Raw genomic sequence first — 22,459 nt, 5'->3', positions numbered from 1 at the left:
AGGTCGTGTACATAGTAGGCGTTGCCCAGACACTCACGGAAGAAGCTATGTTCCTCTCATTCCTCTGCAGAGTAGAGAGACTGCTGGAGACCTCCAGCAGAGTGGTTGTTCCGAGCTCGGAGCCGCAGGCGATGAGACACCCGGTGTCCTGAACTCGGAGGCAGAAGAGTGGGTCGTCACATACCTGTTGGAGTCAGCAGAACCAGGTAGATTGGGGAAGAAGATTGAAGTCACAAAAATCTTGGCCCTGTTGGAACACCCCGGTGACACACCCTTCCACAGTGGATGAAGTTCACTCGCTGTGTTAGTCTAGCCGAGTCACCTTAGGGGTCTCTGACTCCCTGCACACCCGTGTCCCCAGTCAGCGGTTCTCAGCTACAGTTTGCTCATAGCGGCTGATGAGGTAGCCGCAGAGAACCGGAATATAGGGATCTGAGAGATTTACAGTTGGAGGGGGGAGAGAATGTTTACTTCTCTTAAATTCTGTCCCGTTTCATGGCTGTTTTTTGGGTCTGGGTCTCATGTAGCCTAGGTTCAAGCCCAGGTCTTGAACTTACTGCTTACGCAGGGGTGACCTTGAACTTCTGATCCTGCTGTTGCAGTGCCACGCCTGCTGTATACCATTGTGGTGATAGGACCCAGGGCCTCATGCGTGCTAGGCAAGTGTCCTACCAACTGATAAACCTGTTTCTTGTGGTGCCGGGTATGGAGCTCAGACTTGAAAGCTAAGCCAGGATTCTAACCACTGCCTGGCACCTCCAGCTCTTTCCTTCTGTTGACATTCCCTAAGGTGATTGATTCTTGCACACCGTCACAGCTGCCAGTCCCCGGATCCCTCGCTTTTGCAGAAACCCATGCTCCCAAGAACACAGCTGGCCAGAAACCCAGACTATTCAGGTGCATATATTAACTCTCTCTCTCTCTCTCTCTCTCTCTCTCTCTCTCTCTCTCTCTCTCTCACACACACACACACACACACACACACACACACACACACACACACACCTGGGTCCATCCAGGAAGGACCCTAGATCACAAGGGCCAGGGTGTACAGGGCGGTCGGGGGCGGGGGGGGGGGCGCCATGTGACCTTCAGGCTGAGGGCAGGGTCACACTGCTTGAACACCAAGTCCCAGATGTCCAGGGTCCCATCCATCTTGGTGGTGAAGAAAACCGCTGGTCTCACGGGACTCCAGGCTCCATCAGAGAGGTAAGCCATGTGGTACCTATAGGAGCCAGTGTGGTGAATCAGGGATCCTGTGGTGGAGGGGTGGAGCTTGAGGGCCCACAGCTCCTCTCACTGAGGCTTTCCTAGGGGTTTGGGGTCTCAGTCTTTCTGGGTAGGAAGCTTTCTGGGGTCTGACTTCTAGCCTCACTTGCCTATGGTTTCCAGGCTGAGCTTAACAGGGATCTGGGGGTGCGGCTCTTCCCATGGGCTGGTATTTCCCACAGTGTCAGATCTGATGGAACTGGGATACACTGTGGGGTCCCAGGAAGGTCTTGCCCAGAAATTCATTTTTTTTTCTGGGATGGAGGTTTGCTATATTTTTTTTCTGGCCTTCATTTGGATTTCCAAAGATTTGTTTGGTGGACAACTTTGTTTAATAATTTTTAAAACACGTGTGTGTGTGTGTGTGTGTGTGTGTGTGTGTGTGTGCATGCTTGCCACAGCATACATGTGTAGGTCAGAGGACAACTTGGAGGAGTCCGTTCTCTCCTTCTCCCAAGAGAGTTCTGGTGATCAAACACAGATTGTCTCACCTGGCAGCAAGTGCCTTCACCTCTGAGGCACCTTACAGCTCAAACAAAAAGTCATAGCTCACCGGACAGGGCATGCCTGCTTCTAATCCCCGCACTTGGGAGGCAGCGGCAATCGGATTGCTGAGAGTTTGAGGCCAGCCTGGTCTACAGATTGAGTTTGAGGAGAGCCAGGGCTACAAAGAGAAACCTTGTCTGGGGGAGGGGAAGATTCATCCATCAAGGTTGGTCAAAAGTATGTGAAGTATCTTTAAACCTCTCTCCCCTCTCCCTCTCTCCCCTCTCCCCGTCTCCTCCTCTCCCCTCTCCTCCCCTCTCCCCTCTCCTCCCCTCTCCTCCCTCTCCCTCTCCCCATCTCCCCATCTCCCCCTCTCCCCCTCCTCCCTTCTCCCTTCTCCTCCCCTCTCCTCCCTCTCCCTCTCCCCATCTCCCCATCTCCTCATCTCCCCCTCTCACTTTCCCTCCCCCCCCCTCCCAAATCTATTCCTTTTCTTCCATAGAAGTCCAGCTAAAGCTGGACTAATATTTCAGGACTCCTTTGCTACTAAGTTTGTGAACAGCTGGGCCATAATAGAAAGAAAAAAAACTGGGGATTTTATGTTTATACTTTTTTTTTCTTTTTTCTTTTTTTCAGAGCTGGGGACCGAACCCAGGGCCTTGCGCTTGCTAGGCAAACGCTCTACCACTGAGCTAAATCCCCAACCCCATGTTTATACTTTTTAAAGAGAGGGCCCCACTGTGTAGCTCTGGCTGCCCTAGAATGTGTGTGTGTGTGTGTGTGTGTGTGTGTGTGTGTGTGTGTGTGTGTGTGTGTCCTGAGACAAGGTCTTTCCTTGTTCTTCCTTTCTGAGATAAGGTTTCTCTGTATGGCCCTGGTCATCGTGGAACTCCATCTGTAGAGCTGGCTGGCCTTGAACTCTGAGATCTGCCTGCCTCTGCCCCTTAAAAATCTGCTAGGATTAAAAGCATGCACCACTTCTGCCCAGCGGCAAGGCAAGGTCTTTCCATGTAGCTCAGGATGCTTCAAACCTGCAATCCTCCTGTCTCAGCCTCCAGAATGCTGGGATTACAGGTATGAGCTACCACGCCTTGTTAGGCTCCTGCTACACCAAATCTCTGGGGTGGGCCCCTGTGTACCCTCTGGTCTTCTGCCACCCTCCCCTTACCGGGTCCACATGATAGATGACTCCCGACTCTCCTCAGACCAGATGCGGGCAGCCCAGTCGCCAACAGTCAGAAAGTTCTTTGGGTAGAAGGGGTTTCTCTGGAGGGCATAGATAGGGCCGTGGTGGCCAGAAAAGGTGCAAACGATCTTCTCCGCTGGCGTCTTGGCCTTGCGGTTGCAGGAGATGACAATGCCTTGTTCAGTGCCCACCATGAACTTGGTTGGCTGTGGAAAGGAAGGCAGAAGAAGACGGGCCGTGAGCTATCACCACTAGGCTGGACCCACGTGACCAGCAGGCTGCCTGGGAACCTCTGCTTCAGCTGTGTTCAGGCTGAGTCCTGTCCCACTCCACGGTCTCACTGGGAAACTTCTTGAGGCCAGCACACTTAATAAGGGTCTCCTTGGCTCTCCTGGGCCTGGAGGGTCATCAGGAGACCCTGCTACAGGCATTTCTGTATGTATATTACAATGCAGTGTGTGTGTGTGTGTGCAGTTTATGTGTACAGGATGTGTATATGTGTGTGTGAAGTTTATGCGTATGGTATGTGTTTGTGTCCATGTGTGTGTATGCTGTGTATGTGTATGTGTGTGTGTGCTGTGTGTAGCTTACATGTACAATGTATGTTTGTATCTATGTGTATATGTAGTGTGTGTGTACATGTGTATACATGCAGTTTATGTGTACAGTTTGTATTTGTGTGGGTATAACTATGTGTATGTAGTATGTGTATGCAATTTGTGTGTATAGTGTGTGTTTGTATGTGTCCATGTGTGTGTATATATGCAGTTTATGTGTACAGTATATGTTTGTGTCCATGTGTGTGTACAATGTGTGTGTACATGCCTGTGCATGCAATTTATGTGTACAGTGTATGTCTGTGTCAATATGTATCTATACAATGTATGTGTGTGTATACATGCCTGTGCATGCAGTTTATGTGTATGGTTATTTTGTGTGCATGTGTGTCTATGCAGTTTATATGTACAATGTATGTTTGTATCCATGTATGTGTGTGTGCTTTGTGTGTCCATGTGTACAGTGTGTTATGTGTATGCAGTGTATGTGTATGTAGTGTGTGTGTGCAATTTGTATGTACAGTGTGTGTGTGTGTGTGTGTGTGTGTGTGTGTGTGTGTGTGTGCAGAAGCCAGAAAAAACTTTGGGTGTCTCCTGCTATCACTCTACCTCACTCCTTTGAAGCAGGGTCTCTCACTGAACTTGGATTCCTGTTTTTCTGATAGGCAGGCAACAGCAAACCCTAATCCTCCTCCTGTCTCCATTTCCCTCACAACCCTGGAGTTAAAGGATAGCAGGCACTTTTAACACAGAGCTAGCCCCGGTAAGCGTCCTGGTAAGGATTTTGGATATTTGTTTATACATGAAATAAAAGCGGCCCAGAGTGGACACAGTATGTTCCTGAGTATGGAGAGACTGCATGTGAGTGAAAGCCGCCCAGGCTGTCACTGTGAATTTAGGACAGGTGGGCCAGCCAGCACTCAGGAAGCCATCTGGTGGTCAGTGATGTAAGTTGTCTCCCCCAGGTCTGGGGACTACAATTGTGCCTCCTACCGCCTAGCCTGGAAATTACCTGGCTCAACAGCATTTGCTACCAAAACTGACAACCTGAGCTTGGTACCCTGAGCCCATGAGGAAGGAGAGAGCCAGCTCCTGCAAGCTTGAGTTCTGAGACCTCCACACATACATACACAAACACACATACACAAACACACACCATGCATACTTACACACGTACATATGTACGCATACACTCACACATGTGCACTCACACACACACAAAGATAAATTAAAAAAAGAGTAAAAGCAAAATAAGGGCTAGAACTACAGCTCAGATGTAGAATGATAGAGTGCTTGTCTAACAGACATGAAAATCGGGGTTCAAACCCTACATAAACAGGCATGGTGGTGCATTACCGAAATTCTTCAGGAGGGGGAGGAAGGATCAGAAGTTCAAGGTTACCTTTAAATACTTAACAAGTTTGAGGACAAAAGAAATGAAGAAAAAGGAGAGGGGAAGGGAGGAAGGAAGGAAGACAATTGCTCTATGACCCTTCTCCTCAGAAGTTCCTAGAGGAGGCCATAAAGGAAGAGAGAACGATGAGAACTGCTGAGATCTCCACAAAGAAACAGGGACTTGTCTTTCTCATGGGTACAATGTTTCAATTTTGTTTTATATTTGTTGTAGCAGGAGAACTAGTTTAAGAGGAGGAAAGCATATGCTTCATTTTGAACATTTGAAAACTCAAGTTACAATGAGGTCTAGGCAACGGGCCTTGGTGGGTTTTGTTTGTTTGTTTGTTTGTTTTTGTTTTTTGTTTGTTTGCTTTTTGACACGGGGTCTTACTCTGTAGCCTTGACTGTCCTGGAACTTGCTCTGTAGATCAGGCTAGCCTTGAACGCACAGGCCTGCCTCTGCCTGAAGTGCTGGGGTTAAGGCATAAACCACCAAGACCAAGCTTTCCTGAAAATTATAAGAATGACCAAATTCCTTTGAGGAAGAACCACGTCAAAGTATGAGTCAGCAGAACCCACACAGCTATGAGGAAGTAAAATTATATCCATCAGTAACATGGGAGGCAGGCTCCTCCCCACCCAGGCTCTTTCTGTTCTGTCTGGAAGGTAAATAAAATGTCAAGTCTTAATAAAGAGCTTTGAAAGATGGGGAATTCCAGAACCGGATGGTGGGGATGGTTATGCTACAGTGTGAGTGGGCGAGGCACTGCAGAACTGGCCCTTCGAAGTGGTCAAGACAGACTTGGTGGCACACACCTGTGACCCGGCAGGAAAAAGAGTGGTGGGGGCAGGAGGATCAGAAGTTCAAGGTTATGGGTCTGTGAGATGACTCAGTGGGTAAAGACCCTAACTGTCAAGCTTGACGACCTGAGTTCAATCCCTGAGACTCGCACAGTAGAAGGAGAGAACTGACTCCCACAGGTTGTCCTTTGACAAGCATGGCCCCGATCACATATAGCAAGAATTAAATATTTAAAATGCAATATCTTTTTTTTAAAGTTCAAGGTTGTTTTTGGTAAAATAGTAAATTCAAGGGACTCATCCAAAATAAAATGTTAAGACAGAAGCTGGGTGGTGGTGGCGCACACCTTTAGTCCCAGCACTTGGGAGGCAGAGGCAGGAGGATCTCTGGGAGTTTGAGGCCAGCCTGGTCTATAGAGTGAGCTCTGGGATAGCCAGGGTCACACAGAGAAATCCTGTCTCTCTCTCTCAGACAGACAGACAGACAGACAATCAGTTAAGCAGGGCTACAGAGATGACTCAGCAGTTAAGAACATTTGCTGCTCTGGCCAAGGAGCCAGGTTTGACCCCTGACACTCACGTGGTGGCTCACACACATCTGTAACTCTAGTTCCTGGGTTCTCTCTCCTGACCTCTTCAGGCACCAGAATTGCATGTGGCACACACAGATGCAGGCAGATACTCTCTCATACACAGATAAACAAATCCTTAAAATCAATGAATAGTAATGGTTAATGGAATAGGTGATAATTTTATGAGCTTTCAAACGTGCATAGATTAGAGGTATGTCTTGGTGTTGAAAGGTTGGCCCCAGGTTCAGTACTCAGTAACAAGAGAGAAACAGAGAGAGAGAGAGAGAGAGAGAGAGAGAGAGAGAGAGAGAGAGAGAGAGAGAGAGAGAGAGAAAATAAGAACTGAGCTACTAAAGATGGGTACAATTAGGGAGTGGGGCTGAGAAGCAAGTCATTAAGCTGGTCATGGTGTACCTATAAGTGGTCAGGGCGAGTCACCCAGCCTGCTTGCCTCAGACCTCATATGGGGTAGAGGCAGAATCAGAGCTTGGGGCTCAAGTCCCAGCTTTACTGTGGGCCAGGGCACCTAGTTTACTGTCACCAAGACCCCTCTTGTTTGTGGGGAAGCAGGGATAAAATCCCAGCCTCACAGGAACACGGTGGCTGCGGATGTCTGGCAAAGGCTGTATACGCGAGAACTATCATGGAGAAGAGGGGACATTACATTTAGCACCTGGCCTAGAAATTGCAGCATCGGAGCACTATTATCTTCTTGAACCCTCCCAGTTAGGCCCTGAGTTCAGGGACTCCTCCTACGCTGGGATGGCAGGGTGAGTGGCTTGCCTTCCAGCTTTTCATTCTGTTGTTTGAGCTCTGGCCTTCGGCTGAGGATGCTGCCTGGGGCAGGTGTGAGGGCAGAGCCTCCTCAGGTCCTACCAATGATGTGACAGTTAAGCAAGTGACAGACATCTCCAAGAATGTAGGAGTGAGGCCAACAAGCTTGAGCCTCAGCTACTTAGAGGAGGAACCAGCCTAAACCACGACCCATTTGGAAAGGGGTTTCCTTGCCTTGATTTGGGTACAGTGTCCATTTTCTGCCTCTGACCCACTCCCAAGGCTGCTCTGCTAAACTCCAAGATTTTTTTTTATTTTTATTTTTTATTTTTATAGGATTTTGGTTTTGTATGTTTGAGACATGGTCTTGCTATGCACTCCTGGCTGGCCTGGAATTCTCTGTGATCTTAGCTGGTTTTGAATTTTCAATGATTCTTCTTCTGGCTTCAATTTGGGGTTTTAAATTTTTTCAACGATGTTGTTGTGGTGTGTGTGTGCGCGCATGTGTGAATACCATAGCATGCTATATATAAGGAGAGGTCAGAGGACAATTTCCGGGAGTCAGTTTCCTTCCATAGCAGAATCCAAGAATTAAGCTTAGGTCGATTTTGTGTAGTAAATGCAAATGCTCTCTCTGGCTTCTTGTTTTCTCTTTTGTTGTTTATTTTGACTTAAAAACAAACAATCAAAACCCTGACCTCAGGCTTGTTGTGTGTGACTTTGAACTCCAGATCTTCCTGCCTCCAGCTCAAAGGTGCTGTGATCACAGGCATGCACTGGCATTCCTTATCATTCGTCTGTTGAGACTTGTCCTAATCGTTTCTGTACTCTGGTTTTCCACCAGGCTCCTCTGTTCTTCCTTCCTTCCTCAACACCCCTTTCTCCCCCAGAGGAAGGAATTCGACTAGCCTAGGGCCTCAAATGAAGCCAAAGCAGTGAGGATATTGGTTCTGGACAGAGATCTTCCCCTAAAACTGGGCGTCTCTGGTTTTAAAGCTCGCCCCCTGCTCAGAAGGGCCGGCCTCAAGCGGGTGTCAACGGCATCCTTTCCTGGAGGTGTTCTGCTGTCCCCTGTTGGGAGGTCTCGGTAAAGCCTTCACAAGGAGTAAAGGCTTCCTGGGGAAGGAAGGGACCGCCTCCCTGCTTCTGCACCAGCCCAGGCCTTTGGGTAGCCCCAGCAAGCGAAGTTGAGGAATGGAGGACAAAAAACACCCACCAAGGTAGACTCGAACTCCAAGGAGATGGCGCCCAGGGCGTTCTCCAGCTGCTCCTTTCTGGTGATGTCCATAATGACAACTTCGGTGGGCTCGCTGATCTTGCGGATGTCCCACCACATGACCTGGCAGGGAAGGGCGATTGAGACCTTGAAGACCCTGACTATTGCTCCCAACCCCACCCCAAAAACAGCCAGGGGTTCAAAGGGTATGGGACCGATGAGAACAAACATATTTTGAGGCTTACAAAGGCAAAGTGTATACAATTCAGGGGCAGGCACACTCCCGCTATGTAGCAATAACCAGCGAGACGGAAACTACACCCCAGGACCCAGACATGCTAACTAACGTGTGTTTGAAACCCGAGCACTCGGGAGGTGGGGGCAGAAAGTTTAGGAGTTTGAGGTCAACCTGGACTACATGAGATCCTATCTTTAAAAATAAATAAATAATAAACAGATAGATAAATAAAGAAACCCATATTCGTTGAGCTAGTGTTCCCACCATCAGATGCACGTCTTGCTCTTCTTCCTTTTCTGATGCAAACGAAATCTAAGCCCTTCTGAAGTAAAGCATGACAGACCTACACCAAGCAGTCAACAGGCAGAGTCACCAGGCTGCTGGGTAACCCAGTGGGTGCAAGACAAGTGGGTTGGGGGAGGGAGGGAGAGAGGGAGGGGGAGAGAGAGAGAGAGAGAGAGAGAGAGAGAGAGAGAGAGAGAGGGAGGGAGGGAGGGGGAGGGAGGGAGGGAGGGAGGGAGGGAGAGAGAGAGAGAGAGGGAGGGGGGGTGGCCATTTGCTCGAACATGCAGAGCGCATCTCTCAGGGCAGACACAGAAAACCGGTGCCCCGGAGGGGGGCTAGGAGGTTGTGGACAGAGAAGGCCTTTCAGAGACTGCCTTTGAATCTTTGGAGTGACTTACTACTCAGGGTTAAAATGGGGGAAGAGTCTAGGGCAGTAGGATGTGTCAGAAGGTAAAGGCGCTCGCTACCAAGCCTGAAGACCTCAGTCTGATCCCCGGTACCCACATTGGTACCATGGCACACGCCACTGCCCCAGAATAAGTTGCCTTTTATTATCTTTTCTTTCTTTTTCCTTCCTTCCTTCTTCTACTTTTCTTTTTTAAAAGAGAGAGAGGGCTAAGGTGCAGCTCAGTGGTAGGATGAAGCCCTAGGCTCCAACACTGGGCAGTAAAGTAAGTACTGGAAAGCAGATGTAAGGCAAAGGTCTCTGGATGGGCCCTCCTCTCCTCTCCAGGGTCCGGCCGGGTGGTACCTGCCCATCCGTGGACGCTGAGAAGCACTCGGTGCCTGTCTTTGACTGCAACCAGATGGTGCCGTACACTGGGTCTCGGTGGCTGAACTCAATGGTGGACAGCTCTGCCACCAGGCTGCCCTTCCGGGTATCCCAGCAGGCTGACGGAGGAGAAAAGGAGGCTGTGAACTCAAGTTCCCAGAAACGCAAACCACCAAACCTGCAGTGCAGCTTTGCTGTGACTGGGAAGGGTTGAGACTCTTAGTTGGAGGCTAGCCTGGGCTACATAGCGAGTTCCAGGCCAGCCTGGGCTACATAGTGAGACCCACTCCCCCACCCCCCCACCCCGTCTCAAAATATATAAAAATAAGACAAAATAAGAGGGAGGGTCATCAGATAATGTGTGAGACCTGAGATCTGTTCCTGAGTGTTCTAACCCATCTGACTGCTGTTTTTACTGATATTTGGCCATGGGAGGTGGGTGGACATTCATTTGTTTTGTTTTAGTCTTGAGACATGTAACCCAGGCTAAGCTCAAACTTCCTATATAACCAAGGACGGCCTTGAACTACTGACTCTCCGGCCTCCACCTCCAAAGTGCTGGGCTTATAGACTTGTGGTGTCATTTATGGCTCCACCGTGCTACCTGAAAGGCCCTTGGATAGTGGTTTCCTGTTACATTGCTCTAAAGTTCATGAAACTGTTTTCAGGTTGGGACTTAGTGTCTGGGTTAAATCGCCCATGCTTCCAGATCACGGACATCCATATTTGACCCTAGAATTAACTATCTCTCATTACCCTTTGAAGTAAGAGCTGTGTCTCGGGGATGGTTGTTTGTGTGTCTGTGAAGGAGAAATTGTCTGGAGTTTTAGAATTGGGGCTACAATCAAACCACCCTATATAAAATCTATACCAGCCCCACACAATCTACACCAGAGACTCCTAGACTGCAGGCTCTGTTTATTCCACGGTGCCCAGCCATGTTCACCCTGGTGAAGCTAATGGAACCAGGCTTGGTACAAGGAGAGGTAGGAGTGTGGGCAGGAAGTGGAGAGGCTGCTCTGGTCAGGGAAGGTCTGAGGGAAGAGAGGCTTGGAGCTAAGGTTGAAGCAGAGATAGCCAGGCAAAGGGGTGAGGCAAGATCCAAGGCAGGGGGAACACAGGCACAGGCCCCCAAGGTAAGGCTATGGGCAGGCAGATCTCCCTGCTGTATGAACAATGCTGTTGCAAACAACTCATGGAGGGGCAGCTGGAGAAGCGACTCAGAGGGTTAAGCTTCTTGTCATCCAGCCGGATGACCTGGGTTCGATTCCTGAAACCCTCCTGGTAGTTCACAACCGTCTGTAAATTCAGTTCCAACGGACCCCATGCCTTTTCCGACAGCCACACATACACAGTATGCTACACATATGCATGCAGGCGAAACACTCACGCACAAAATAAGGTAAGTAAACCTAAAAGTTGAATAGCAATAATAATAATAATAATAATAATAATAATAATAATAAAGAGGGCAGGGGAGACGGCTTGTCAGGTAAAGGTGCCTCTCACAGTCCAGCAATCTGAGTTTAACCCCCGAGATCCACGTGGTAATAAAGAGCCAACTCCTCCTTCAAGTTGTCCTCTGACCTCTACCTGCTCCGTGAGGTACATGCACCCTCCTCCCACACGGTACATTCTTAAAATGTGAATTAAAAATAAAAATAGATGTCGGGAGAGATGGTGCAGGTTCAGGACCCTTGCTGCCCTTACAGAGGGCTAGAGTTCTGTACCCAGCACCCACCCTGGGTGGCTCGGGGCTCCCTGTAACTCCAGCCGCAGAGGACACCCACACACAGACAAACACATGTGTGACATTTTAAATGATAAAATAGAGAGGGGGCTGGAGGGGTTCAGTGGTTAAGAGTGTTTGCCGCGCCAGCAGAGTGCTGGAGTTTGGTTCCTAGTATCCAGAGTGGACAGCTCACAAGGCCTGTATCCAGCTACAAGGGATCTGATGCCATTTTCTGGTTTCCTTACACACGCACTCACACATACACACACACTCTCTCACACACACACACTCTCACACACTAACATGCTCACACACATTCTCACACACACACACACTCACACACACACTCTCACATGGCACATGCTGTTACACATGCACACATAGCTAAAATAAATTTTTGAAAAGAAAAACGGGCTGGAGAGATGGCTCAGCGGTTAAGAGCACTGACTGCTCTTCCAGAGGTCCTGAGTTCAATTCCCAGCAACCACATGGTGGCTCACAACCATCTGTAAGGGGGCTCTGATGCCTTCTTCCGATGTGCTACAGTGTAATCATATACAATAAATAAATCTTTTTTAGAAAAAGAAAACTCACAAGCACATTCAAGTCTCTCCTGTGACCCCATTTTTGTGCTTTGCCAACAAAGGGGTGAAGCCTGCCTGTTTCCTCCCCTGAGGTATCTGGCTTTTAACCTCATCTTGAGGGCCATCAAGGGCCCACATGCTTCCTCGGAGCCATTCCAGGAAAGACGATTTACAAACCGACCAGCATACTTACTTGCTCCTAAGTTTTGACCTAAGTCTGAGACTTTAACCCCTGGCCAGGCCAGGTCCACAAATGTGTTTCTCTGAGTAATTTCTCTGCAGAGCAGCGCTCCAGGGTGGGTCCCGTGACCACAAATGTCCCGGGGTAGCAGGGCCTCAGAGCTGAGCTGTTCTGAGCCAGTTTGAAAAGCCACCAACAGGGATCATGAATAATGAATGAGGAGGGCTGCTGAATAAGTCATGGCGTAAGTTCCGCTGTGGTCTTTATGGCTCAGACAAGCGATAATATGGCAGGGAAATGTATGGGGCTCATAGCTGTGACACATCTTGGCTGTTCCCCTGGGGAGGTATCGGGTCTGAGAGAGAGAGAGAGAGAGAGTGAGTCTGGGGCCTTTTCCTTAGGGAATCAAGAGTTTAAGGCCAGCCTGGGCTATAAAGTAAAATCACATCTTTAAAACAAAAATATATTAGAAGGCTGGAGAGATAGCATCGTGATTATTAGTGTATACTGCTCTTGCGGAAGACCTGAGTTTGGTTCCCCAGCACTTAAGATTGGGAGGCTCACAAACTGTTTGTGACTCTGATGCCCTCTTCTGGCCATCAAGGGCACTGCATCCAGGTGCACATATCCACACACGTAATCAAATGAACAAAAGTTAAGCTAAAAGTAAATCGGGTTGGGGATTTAGCTCAGTGGTAGAGCGCTTGCCTAGTAAGCGCAAGGCCCTGGGTTCGGTCCCCAGCTCCGGAGAAGAAAAAAAAAAAGATAAAAGTAAATCAGATTTACGGACAGGAAAACAAAAGGGATAACATTGAAATGTAAATAAAAAACCAGGGCTGGAGAGATGGCTCAGTAGTAGGGAGTGTTAACTGCTCTTCCAGAGGTCCTGAGTTCAGATCCCAGCAACCACATGGTGGCTCACAACCAACTGTAATGAGATCTGATGCCCTCTTCTGGTGTGTCTGAGGACAGCTACAGAGTACTCACATACATGAAATAAATAAATCTTTTAAAAAAATCCAATAAAAAAAGTAAATCAGAAAAACAAGAGCAATTAAACCCAAAGCAAAGCTAAGCACAGTGGCTCAGAAGCTGAGGCAGGAGGATTAGTGCAAGTTTGAGATCAGCCTAGGCTACACGGTGAGTTCAAGTCCTGTATGTACTGCATATGGAGACCTTGGTTCACAAAATAAAATGCTAAAATAAAACCACCACTACCACCACCACCACCATCATCATCATCATCAAAACAGGCAGGAATGGTGGCACATGCCTTTAATCACAGCACCCAGGAGTCAGGAGCAGCCAGATCTTTGTGAGTTTAAGGCCAGCCTGGCTTACACAGCTCAGCAGCTCCGCAAGAGATACACAGTGAGACCAAACAAACAAAAAATAACACTGGATGTAGAAAGCAAACCCATCATGTGGGAGGTGGAAGCAGCAGAATCAGCAGCCTGGGCAACACCACACACACACACACACACACACCTGAGACAGAAGAAAATGGAATAAAAATTGAAGTAAGAAAAAAAATGAGTGAACGATTAAAAGAAGACACCGAGGAATGTAATAAAGCCAGAGGTTGATTTTTAGGATAGAAATTGACCTCCTCTTGCTTGACTAGGAGACGACAAGCAAGAGCTCTCTGGGGAAAAGCATCGGAGAATCACGAGTGCCGAGTGACGTGTCAGGGAGCCGGGTGACCTAATGGAAAAGTCACTAGAACCTCAGAATCAGCCAAAGCAGATTCAGAAGTAGAAGCCTGGCGTGGTGGCGGCACACGCCTTTAATCCCGGCACCTGGGAAGCGGAGGCAGGAGGGCTGTAAGTTCAAGTCCAGCTTGGGCTACGTGAGACTGTGTCAAAAAGAACATGAAGGGAGAGGAGAAAGAGAAGACGTGGGCGAGGGTGAGGGGGAATATGCCAAGAGAGCCTTACCAAGTGAGGGGACTGGATTCATTCATTAGTTTCCCCTGCCACCAAGCCTGACGACCCGAGTTCGATCCCCAGAATACGCGGTTAAACTTGAGAGCTGATCCCCGTGTTGTCCTCTGACCCGGGGAATTCATCATCACACACCAGTGGTCCCCACCCTCACATCCTGCCCACTGTGTATAACCCAGCAGCCCATTGTGTCCTCTTAGCCACTGTTGGGAAATTCGACCCTTACAAAAGGATTATCCCAGCCAGACCTGTTAACTTAAATGGTAGAGGGAGATCCAGGAGACCCTCCCCTGAGTTCTCTAGCTGCCCCTCCCTGGGATAGTCTGCTTCGGGAAGGAACACCCAAACCCTGAAGCCCTTCTTTGTAAGGAAGCCCAATAAATGTCCCAGATTTTACCTTAGGTTATTATTGGGACCTTGGAAATAGCATTTCACTGTGTCTCTGTCTCTCTCCCAATAAATGTAGTATAAACAAACAAACAAACAAACAAACAAACAAACATCCCCACCTACGTGGGACCTAGTTGGAGGAAGTGTGTTTCTGGTGTCAGCCTTACTTCCTGCCTGTACACTGCTTCCTGGTGGGCCTGACTTGAGAAGCCCCTTTTGCTAGCTTCCCCAGCTCCCCCAGGGGCTAACCCGCTCCAGCTGCCATGCTTTCTCCACCATGATGGCCTGTCCCCTCAGGAACAACGGGGAAGCAAACTAACCCTTCCTTAAGTCTCTCCTCTCGGACATAGTGTCACAACAACAATGGGCACACAGGAGGTGACACTTCCCAACAGTGTGCACAAACTCAGCATCACCCACAATCCTCTCATACACTTTTTTCAGACACCTCTTCCAAGGCGGGACTCCCCAACAGCCCCCATTCATCTACTGACGACCCTGGTGCCTGACTTTATTTGAACTATCGCTATTTAAAAAAAGAAAAAAGTCCAAGGTGATTCCCTCTCCAAAGGGCTGACTGTGTGCCCTTTTCAGGAATGTAGAAACTTGGAAGAAAGCCAGGCATGCCCAAGGTCTGGGAACAAGGAATACTTCTTTCCTTTGGCTGCCCACATACATGAAAAAGAAAGAAAGAAAAAAAAAACCCTACATTTTATTTCATTACCGCGCGTGTATACGTGTGCGGCTGCACGCACGCCATGGCACACGTGTGAAGGTCAGAGGACGACTGTTCTCTCTGTCCACTGTGTGAGTCCCACGGGTCAACTCAGGTCATCGGGCTTGGTGGCAGGCACCCTTTCCCACCGAACCGTCTCCCCGGCCTGCCTTGTTTGTAAAACCTTATTTCCTGCTATTGTTAGACTTACCTCAATGGTTATGACAGGAGGCCAGCCCAAACCCTCAGCATAATCCTGACTCCTAGGTGACTTCAGTGGTCAGCTTCCTAAACGGTCTGTCTGCCTGCTAAGTCCAGGCCCAGCCCTGACGGACCTGTGTGGGTTCGCAGTGCCCTGGCTGCCGGCAGGGGGCGCGGTTCTCCTTACCTATCTGCCCATTGTAGCAGCCCCCTAGGAGAACGTGGGAATCCTTAGGGTTGTACTCCAGGGTGATGAGAGGAGACGATGGCTTCAGGGCAATCTCAGGTCGGTTGGGGTTTTCTAGAATGAAGAGGGCCAATCAGTTCAAGCCCTTCAAGCAAAGGATGAGAAAAACAGCAGAGGCGTCCTTCCCCTCCCTCCCTCGGGTCTCTTTTGCCTGAATCTTGGCTAGCGGATTAATTGGGGGGGGGGGGTGCTGAGGGAGATCGGGATTGGGTAAACGTGTTCGCATATTGAATTCCAGCTCTAGTCCGTTCCCCAGGTTTGGTGTGAAATGAAATTTTGATCCTAAGGTGTAGAGAGTGGTGGAGTCCTGCGTGGATGTGTACTTGTGTGCTGTTGACATAGGCGCAGCCTTGCCAAGGGCCCTGGAGTCTCAGAGCCCCGGAGGACCGGCAAAGCCTCACCGCCACCCCACCCCCCACATCCCCTGCTGAAGTTTTGGGGTGAGGCTCAGAGAGACATGGCAAAGCCTTCCTCAGTGGACTGAGAGGGAGTGTTGACAGCGTGCGCAGAGACAGCGTTCGTCCCACCAGACACTTGTGGTCTGAAGACCGTTCCCCTGCAGAGATCACAAGATTAGCTAAACCGGCCCCCATGATTCAGGCGTATATAATAACCTTGCCTGCTTGTTTATGTGTATGTGATAACCCTGTATTCTTGTTTAGCTGTATCCAGTGACCCGCCACGTCTCTGTTCAATTTAGTCAACAACATGCTGAGCTTCCAGGATACTGAGATTTCTCCAGCAGAGAGCCCAGACGGCCCAAGCTTGGTGTGACCTGAGTTCAGTCCTCAGAGACCAGATAAAGGTGGAAGAAGAAAAATGACCCCACAAAGTCGTCACCTGACCGCCACATGTGCACCATGACACGCATGCCCTCCCCACAAGCAGTAATATCTTTTTTTTTTTTAAAATCTCTCTCTTGATTTCTCTACCCAGGTAGAAGTGCCAGGTCTGTGGACCATGGCTGAAAGTGGAGCCACCCTGTGTGGAGGTGGCCTTCTGTCAGAATTTGATGAGCTGTAGGAAGGAGTTGTGAGTGGTGTTTCTACATTGAGAATCGCTACCATTACTCCCTGTAGGAAAATGGTCTCTCACTATCTGCATGGGTGAAAGGCAAGTGTCAGGAAAGGTGGGATGGTTTCTCCCCTGCTTGTGTCCCGTCTTGGTCAAGTAGGAATCCTGTTCTTCATGCCTCGGAAGTTGGGAGTTGGGCTGGGGGGTGTCGTACTCGCCTCACACTCACAAGGCTGTGGGGTCTATCCCCAACGTAGGAGGCAGATGCAGAGTGGACAGGAACTTCCTGGATCTGGCTTGGTTCTGTGGAGGTGTGCCTGCCTATTCCCACACAGGGAGGAGACAAGAGCATTTCCTCTTGTCTCACTCTGCAGGGTGTCTTTGACCCCTTTTTCTACCCTTGGCTCCCCAAGTTTTGCTGGCCTCTGACCTGGCCCCCCGCAGTCCTCTCTGGCCAGTAGGAACCACCCGTTTCTCACCCAGGTCCCAGATGTAGGAGTCGTGGCTCATGCCCATGGGCGAGCGCTGGAACTGCAAGCAGGAATAGGCCACGGCCAGCTTCTTGTTACCATCAGGGTGCCAGGAGAGGTGTGTGGCTGTCCGCTTGATCTCCTGAGGGTCCCTGGAGGGGAAGGCAGGGAAAGCAGGGGATGGAGGGAAGGGCCCCCCAATTCTGTGTTTATCAGATTCCCTTTCAAAAAAAAATATCCAAGTAGGTCCACGCGATTGTGTTCACTTAGAAATCGATTTTACAGGGTTGAAGCTGGATAGCCGGTGTCTCCTGCCTGTGACCCACCATTCCAGAGGCCAGCTTAGGCTACACAGTACAAAGACCTGTCTCAAACAAACAAACAAACAAAACAAACTCCAAGCCCCACAGAAACCCTAAAGTTGACAAGGCTCCCTTAAATAGGAAATCAATCTCAAACTCCACTGAATGTACAAGGCCTTAACCAGGAAGCAAATGAGTGAAATCTATAAGCTAACTTTTTTTTTTTTCCTGAGGCAAGATCTCCTGGACCCTAGGCTAGCCTTGAACTAAGGATAACCTTGGATTTCTGATCTGTCTGCTTCCAGTACTGAGATCATAGGTATGTACCATCACACCCAGTATACAAGGCACTGGGACGGAACCCAAGGCTATGTACACGTTAGGCACACACGAACAGTGCCAACTCATGCTGTGTCCCCCGCAAGACAGTACGTGTGTATTTCTGACTGATCTGACACTACTATGTGTCACCCTGAAGTGCTTTTTTAGTTTAACAACCACCCCCTCCCCCTTTTAAAGCAGGGTCTTATTGTGTAGTTCTGGTCCATCTGAAACTCACTCTGTACACCAGGCTGACCTCGGACTCACAGAAATCTGCCTGCCTCTGCTTCTCTAGAGCTGGGATCAAAAGGCCTGTGATACCATGCTGGCTTGGTTTAAACACTTTTCCCTGATGAAAGTCCATGGTTATCAGAACAGAAGAGGTGAGAATCCCAGCCCCTTCCTCACTTGGTACTTACCAATTGAGTTTAAGACTCCTGTCCAGCTGGGCATAGCAGCATGCCCCTATAACCCCGCCCCCATAACCCCGCCCTATCATCCCACCCCTATAATCCCACCCCGACACCCCTATAACCACACCCCTATAACCCCGCCCCTAAAGCCCCGCCCTATAACCCTGCCCCTATAGCATCACCCCTATAACCCCGCCCCGTATTACCCCCGGCCGATCCTAACAAAGGAGAGGGGGGTGGGAATGCAGTTCTCTTGCTAGAGTCTGCCTACACGCCCGAAGCCCCGAGTTTGAGCCCCAGTCCTACATAAAACAAGGGCTGTAATCCCAGTACTTGGGAGGTAGAGACAGAGGATCAGGAACTCAGGACTAGTGTTAGCTCCATAGTGAGCCTAGGTCAGCCTGAATACAGGACAGCCTGTATCAGAAAGAAAGAAAATTAGGGAAGAAAGGGAGGGAGGTGGGGAGGGAGGGAAGGGGGAAAAGGGAGGGAGGGAAAGAAAAGACTCAGATACACAAACCCAATAGTGAGTGAAGGAGGCCATACAGGGTATAGGCATTGTGCGGCTCGTAGGGGTTGGTGATGATAAAAAGACCAGTGAGTACCAGGAGTTGGAAGGCAGGAGAAAAAAAGGGAAGGCAATAAGGATGTTTTAAGGCAGTGAAAACCTGCTCTGCATTGTCGGTCCAAATCCACAGAGTATGAGGCCCAAGAGGGCCCCCTAGTGGAAGCCATGGCCTCTGCATACTGGGATTTGGTTTATTGGTTAGTACTCTCTCCTCTCTCCTCCCTCCTCCCTCCTCCCTCCTGCCCCCGTCTGTCTCTCTGTTTCTCTCTCTCTGTTTCTCTCTCTCTCTCTCTCTCTCTCTCTCTCTCTCTCTCTGTTTCTCTCTCTCTGTTTCTCTCTCTCTCTCTCTCTCTCTCTCTCTCTCTCTCTCTCTCTCTCTCTCTCTCTCTCTTTCTCTCCTTTTTTAAACAACAGGGTGTTAGGAGCCCAGACTCACCTTAGAGTCCCCGTGTATCTGAGCCTAAGGATGACCTTGAACTCCTGATCTGGCCTGCCTTGGCTTCTCAAGTGCTGGGATAACAGGTGTGTACCACCGTGTTTGATTTTTTTTTCTTTTTTAAGACAAAGTTTCTCTAAGTAACTCAGATTGGCTTCTCTACTCAATTTTGCTGAAGGCCTAAAAACTATGTGAAAAACTAAAGTCAATTTTTAAAAGTAATTTCTCATTTATTTATCTTTTTAATGTATGAATACTCTGTCTGTATATACACCTGCATGCCAGAAGAGGGCATCAGACCCCTTTATAGATGGGTGCTGGGACTTGAACTCAGGACCTCTGGAAGAGCAGCCAGTGCTCTTAACCACTGAGCCATCCATCACTCCCTAAAGTCAGTTATATTTTTAAGAGTTAATTTTAAAGTTAGTTAGTTTGTTTGTTTATCTGTATGAGTGTTTTATCTGTATGCCTGCATGTATGTACGTATATATGTATGTATGGTCCTCACATGCATGCCTGGTGCCTGTGTAGGCCAGAAGAGGGTATCAGGTCCCTGCAGAGAGTCTGAGTCTGGTTCCCAGCATCCTCACTGGGCAAGTGACTTGTCACTCCAGGTCTAAAGGACCAGGCACCTCTCTCTGGAGCTACCTGAAGACATTGATGGTCTTGGCTGAAGGGGCCTCTTCAGTCACCTCCACGGCCTCCTCGTCATCAAAATATTCCTCGTAGATGTCGATGGCATTGTTCTGCTTGATGCAGTGCTCCATGATCTGAGGGGACACCAAGCCAAGAAATCTCAGCAGTGAAGAGAGCTGCCCCCGACCCCTACCCTGCCCCGGGTCATTTCTGATGTTCAGCAAAGTCTGCCCCAAGCCCAATACTCTTCCAATGAGAGGACCTAACTCGCTCCATTTTAGAATAGGCTGCCCTGTTAGCCTTAAGCTTCGATTTTCCAGAAGGACAGCCAAGGCTTCTTGGTAAAACAACACAGAAAAGGGGCAGCCCTCAACAACTGCCCCGACATCTGGCCAGGGGCTACAACAGACTCAGAAGAGTCCCTATGTGATAACCCTCCCACCCCCTCATGGTACAAACCAACCAAAAGTGTCCAAATATCTCATACCATAGGCTCGACCAATCCTGATAAAGGTGACCCAACCGCAACTGGAAAACCCTAACTGGCTTTGAAAGGGGCCTGCTTCCCTCGTGGCTGCTATTTTGCTTGAATGGTTGACCCCACGTGCTGGCCGTTTCTGCAGAATATACGAGCTTTCTCTTTGTATACTATCGAGTCTGGGGATTCTTGGACCCTTCCACCAGGAGCCCTCTTTAATCCCTTCAGCGGGAAATTCCTTCCTTACGGGGCAAATGAGAGTGAGTGTCCCCGTCTCTGACACTTTCTTTTAACCATATCTGGTGAAGTCAATGTGTCTGTCTTCTTGGACTTTGTGGAGTGAATTGCACTTTTTTGGGTGCAGGAGGTGTGTGAGATGCAGTTTGCGGCCTCTGCTGTGCCTGGCAGAGAGAACTGAAACTCAGTTCAGTGCACGAATGAGCACTACTGGCTGATTGGTAGGGCTCTTCTAGGGTACCCTTTACCTGAGAGGCTTTCTGCCTTGGGAGGGGAGGTGACATGCTCACCATTGCACATGTGTGGAGGTCAGAGGAAACCTTACAGGAGTGAGTTTTCTCCTACTATCATGAGGGTTCCAGGACTTCAAGTGATCAGCCTTGAGGACCAGGCCTTTACCAACACAGCCATCTTGCCAACCCTCTTCCAAGCACTTTAGACCCTTCCTAAAACCTATAGGTCCTTGTGGTCAGGAGTGAGGTTCCGCCTCCCTGGAGCCTAACACAGGGCTATACACAGCCCGCAGAGCGCAGTCCGAACTGGGCGTAGTGGTGTGGGACAGCTGGCGCCGGAGGGAGGCTAACCGAGCCCAGCTGCATGACGGCGTTGATGTAATTCTCATCCTTCTCCACTTTCTTCCGGAAGCGGATGGTCTGCTCCAGCTCCTGGGGGTTCACATCCTTGGGCCAGCCCCCCTCGACGTGGTTAACCCCACAGTTCTCCATCTCAAACCGCTCTGTGTTGGCCTAAACAGAACCACGGGTGAGAAGACGTTTGTCTCTGGGCTAAGCATTCAGCCTTTCCTGCAAACCTGGGTCTTGGGGACCCATCTTTGTCTTAAATGGGCTCAGGAGTCCGCCCATCCATCCTGGGACAATCATATTATCAGAGTAATCCTCCACCCCTTGGGATTACAGAGACCGGGACTCAACAGCCATTCAGTTCATTCATGCCACAGTCATCGGGATCGTCCCTGCCCATGAGATTGTGAAAAGTGTGTTTTGGCCAAATCAAGTGATACTGGTCGGTCCTGGGTATGCCAGGGTTAGCATGTATGATGGGTTAGCCCATGTCACGTGACTTTCAGTGTGGCTGACAGACTCCTGGGGGTGATCCCTTACCCTTACTTCGTGGGGATTCAGTGTCCCCGGGGTCCCAACCCGTTCCAATGAGGATAGCCTGTGTAACGCTTCCTTTTCCTTAAGCCCCTCTGGATAGTTCTCTGGGAAGACCCAAGTGCCCAGGATGACTCCAGGAGCATCCCAAGGGCCCCAGAACCCTTAGGAGGAGAATTTTGGTTCAAGGTATGTCCAATCTTTTTGATATCGCAATGTGACCCAATGCTATCATCTACAAAGTTCATATTCTGTAAACACATGGTTAATACACACACACACACACACACACACACACACACACAGAGAGAGAGACAGAGAGAGAGAGAGACAGAGAGACAGAGAGAGAGAGAGACAGAGAGAGAGAGAGAGAGAGAGAGAGAGAGGAAATAGATGTAATCTTTTAAAAGCAGACTTGGGAGATGAAGGCGAGGTTATCAGAACCTCAAGGTCACTCTTCTCTTGGCAAGTCCAAGGCCAAGCTGGATTACATGACCACTGGACCACACACTTAAAGACAGCAAAACCACGCACACAAAAAGTCCTCAAAATGCCTTAAGTAGAGTCCCCAGTTTGTGTTGGGCTACATCCACAGCTACCCTTAGCCATGTCTGAAGTGGACTAGACCCAGGAACCCACCCAACCCTCCTGGGAGACAGCAGATTAGCACATGAGTAGTCCTCTGTCCTCCAACATCACAGAGACCTCACATCAATATCAATTCGGAACACATGCATTCTGTGGCATACACAGAGGTCGGACACACCTACTCTGGCCCAAGAACAGTTGGTGTTGTCTACTCCTCATCCTGGCACCAGGGTGAGTCTTGGGGATGACTCTGCCCACACCTGCCAGCACCTGTTCTGGTCCACTCTACCTAGTTCCCGGGTAAGCCGGTTTTCCCCACTGACCACCCAGCGTCTTC

At 49.4% G+C, this 22,459-nt stretch overlaps 1 protein-coding gene and 1 non-coding gene across 2 annotated transcripts in view; one reads left to right on the top strand and one right to left on the bottom strand.

Moving 5' to 3' along the window:
- Positions 1-22,459, bottom strand: part of Dnai2 (dynein, axonemal, intermediate chain 2) — a 33,406-nt gene that overhangs the window by 5,557 nt on the left and 5,390 nt on the right. The window contains exons 3-11 of the mRNA NM_001007726.1: positions 21,004-21,165; positions 19,717-19,838; positions 17,038-17,180; positions 15,485-15,598; positions 9,531-9,670; positions 8,257-8,379; positions 2,924-3,147; positions 1,090-1,225; positions 38-184 (exon numbers count right to left, since the gene is read on the bottom strand). Coding sequence (NP_001007727.1) covers positions 38-184; positions 1,090-1,225; positions 2,924-3,147; positions 8,257-8,379; positions 9,531-9,670; positions 15,485-15,598; positions 17,038-17,180; positions 19,717-19,838; positions 21,004-21,165 — 1,311 coding nt within the window. The remainder of the gene's footprint in view (positions 1-37; positions 185-1,089; positions 1,226-2,923; positions 3,148-8,256; positions 8,380-9,530; positions 9,671-15,484; positions 15,599-17,037; positions 17,181-19,716; positions 19,839-21,003; positions 21,166-22,459) is intronic.
- On the top strand, positions 14,928-15,057 carry LOC120095402 (small nucleolar RNA SNORA67). Its single transcript, XR_005490876.1, has one exon. It is a non-coding gene; the product is annotated as a small nucleolar RNA SNORA67 (small nucleolar RNA).

This window comes from Rattus norvegicus, chromosome 10, assembly GCF_036323735.1.
Source record: "Rattus norvegicus strain BN/NHsdMcwi chromosome 10, GRCr8, whole genome shotgun sequence".
NCBI classification, from domain to species: domain Eukaryota; kingdom Metazoa; phylum Chordata; class Mammalia; order Rodentia; family Muridae; genus Rattus; species Rattus norvegicus.
Note: the sequence above shows the minus strand (reverse complement) of the source record. Positions and strands in the feature narration are given on the sequence as shown.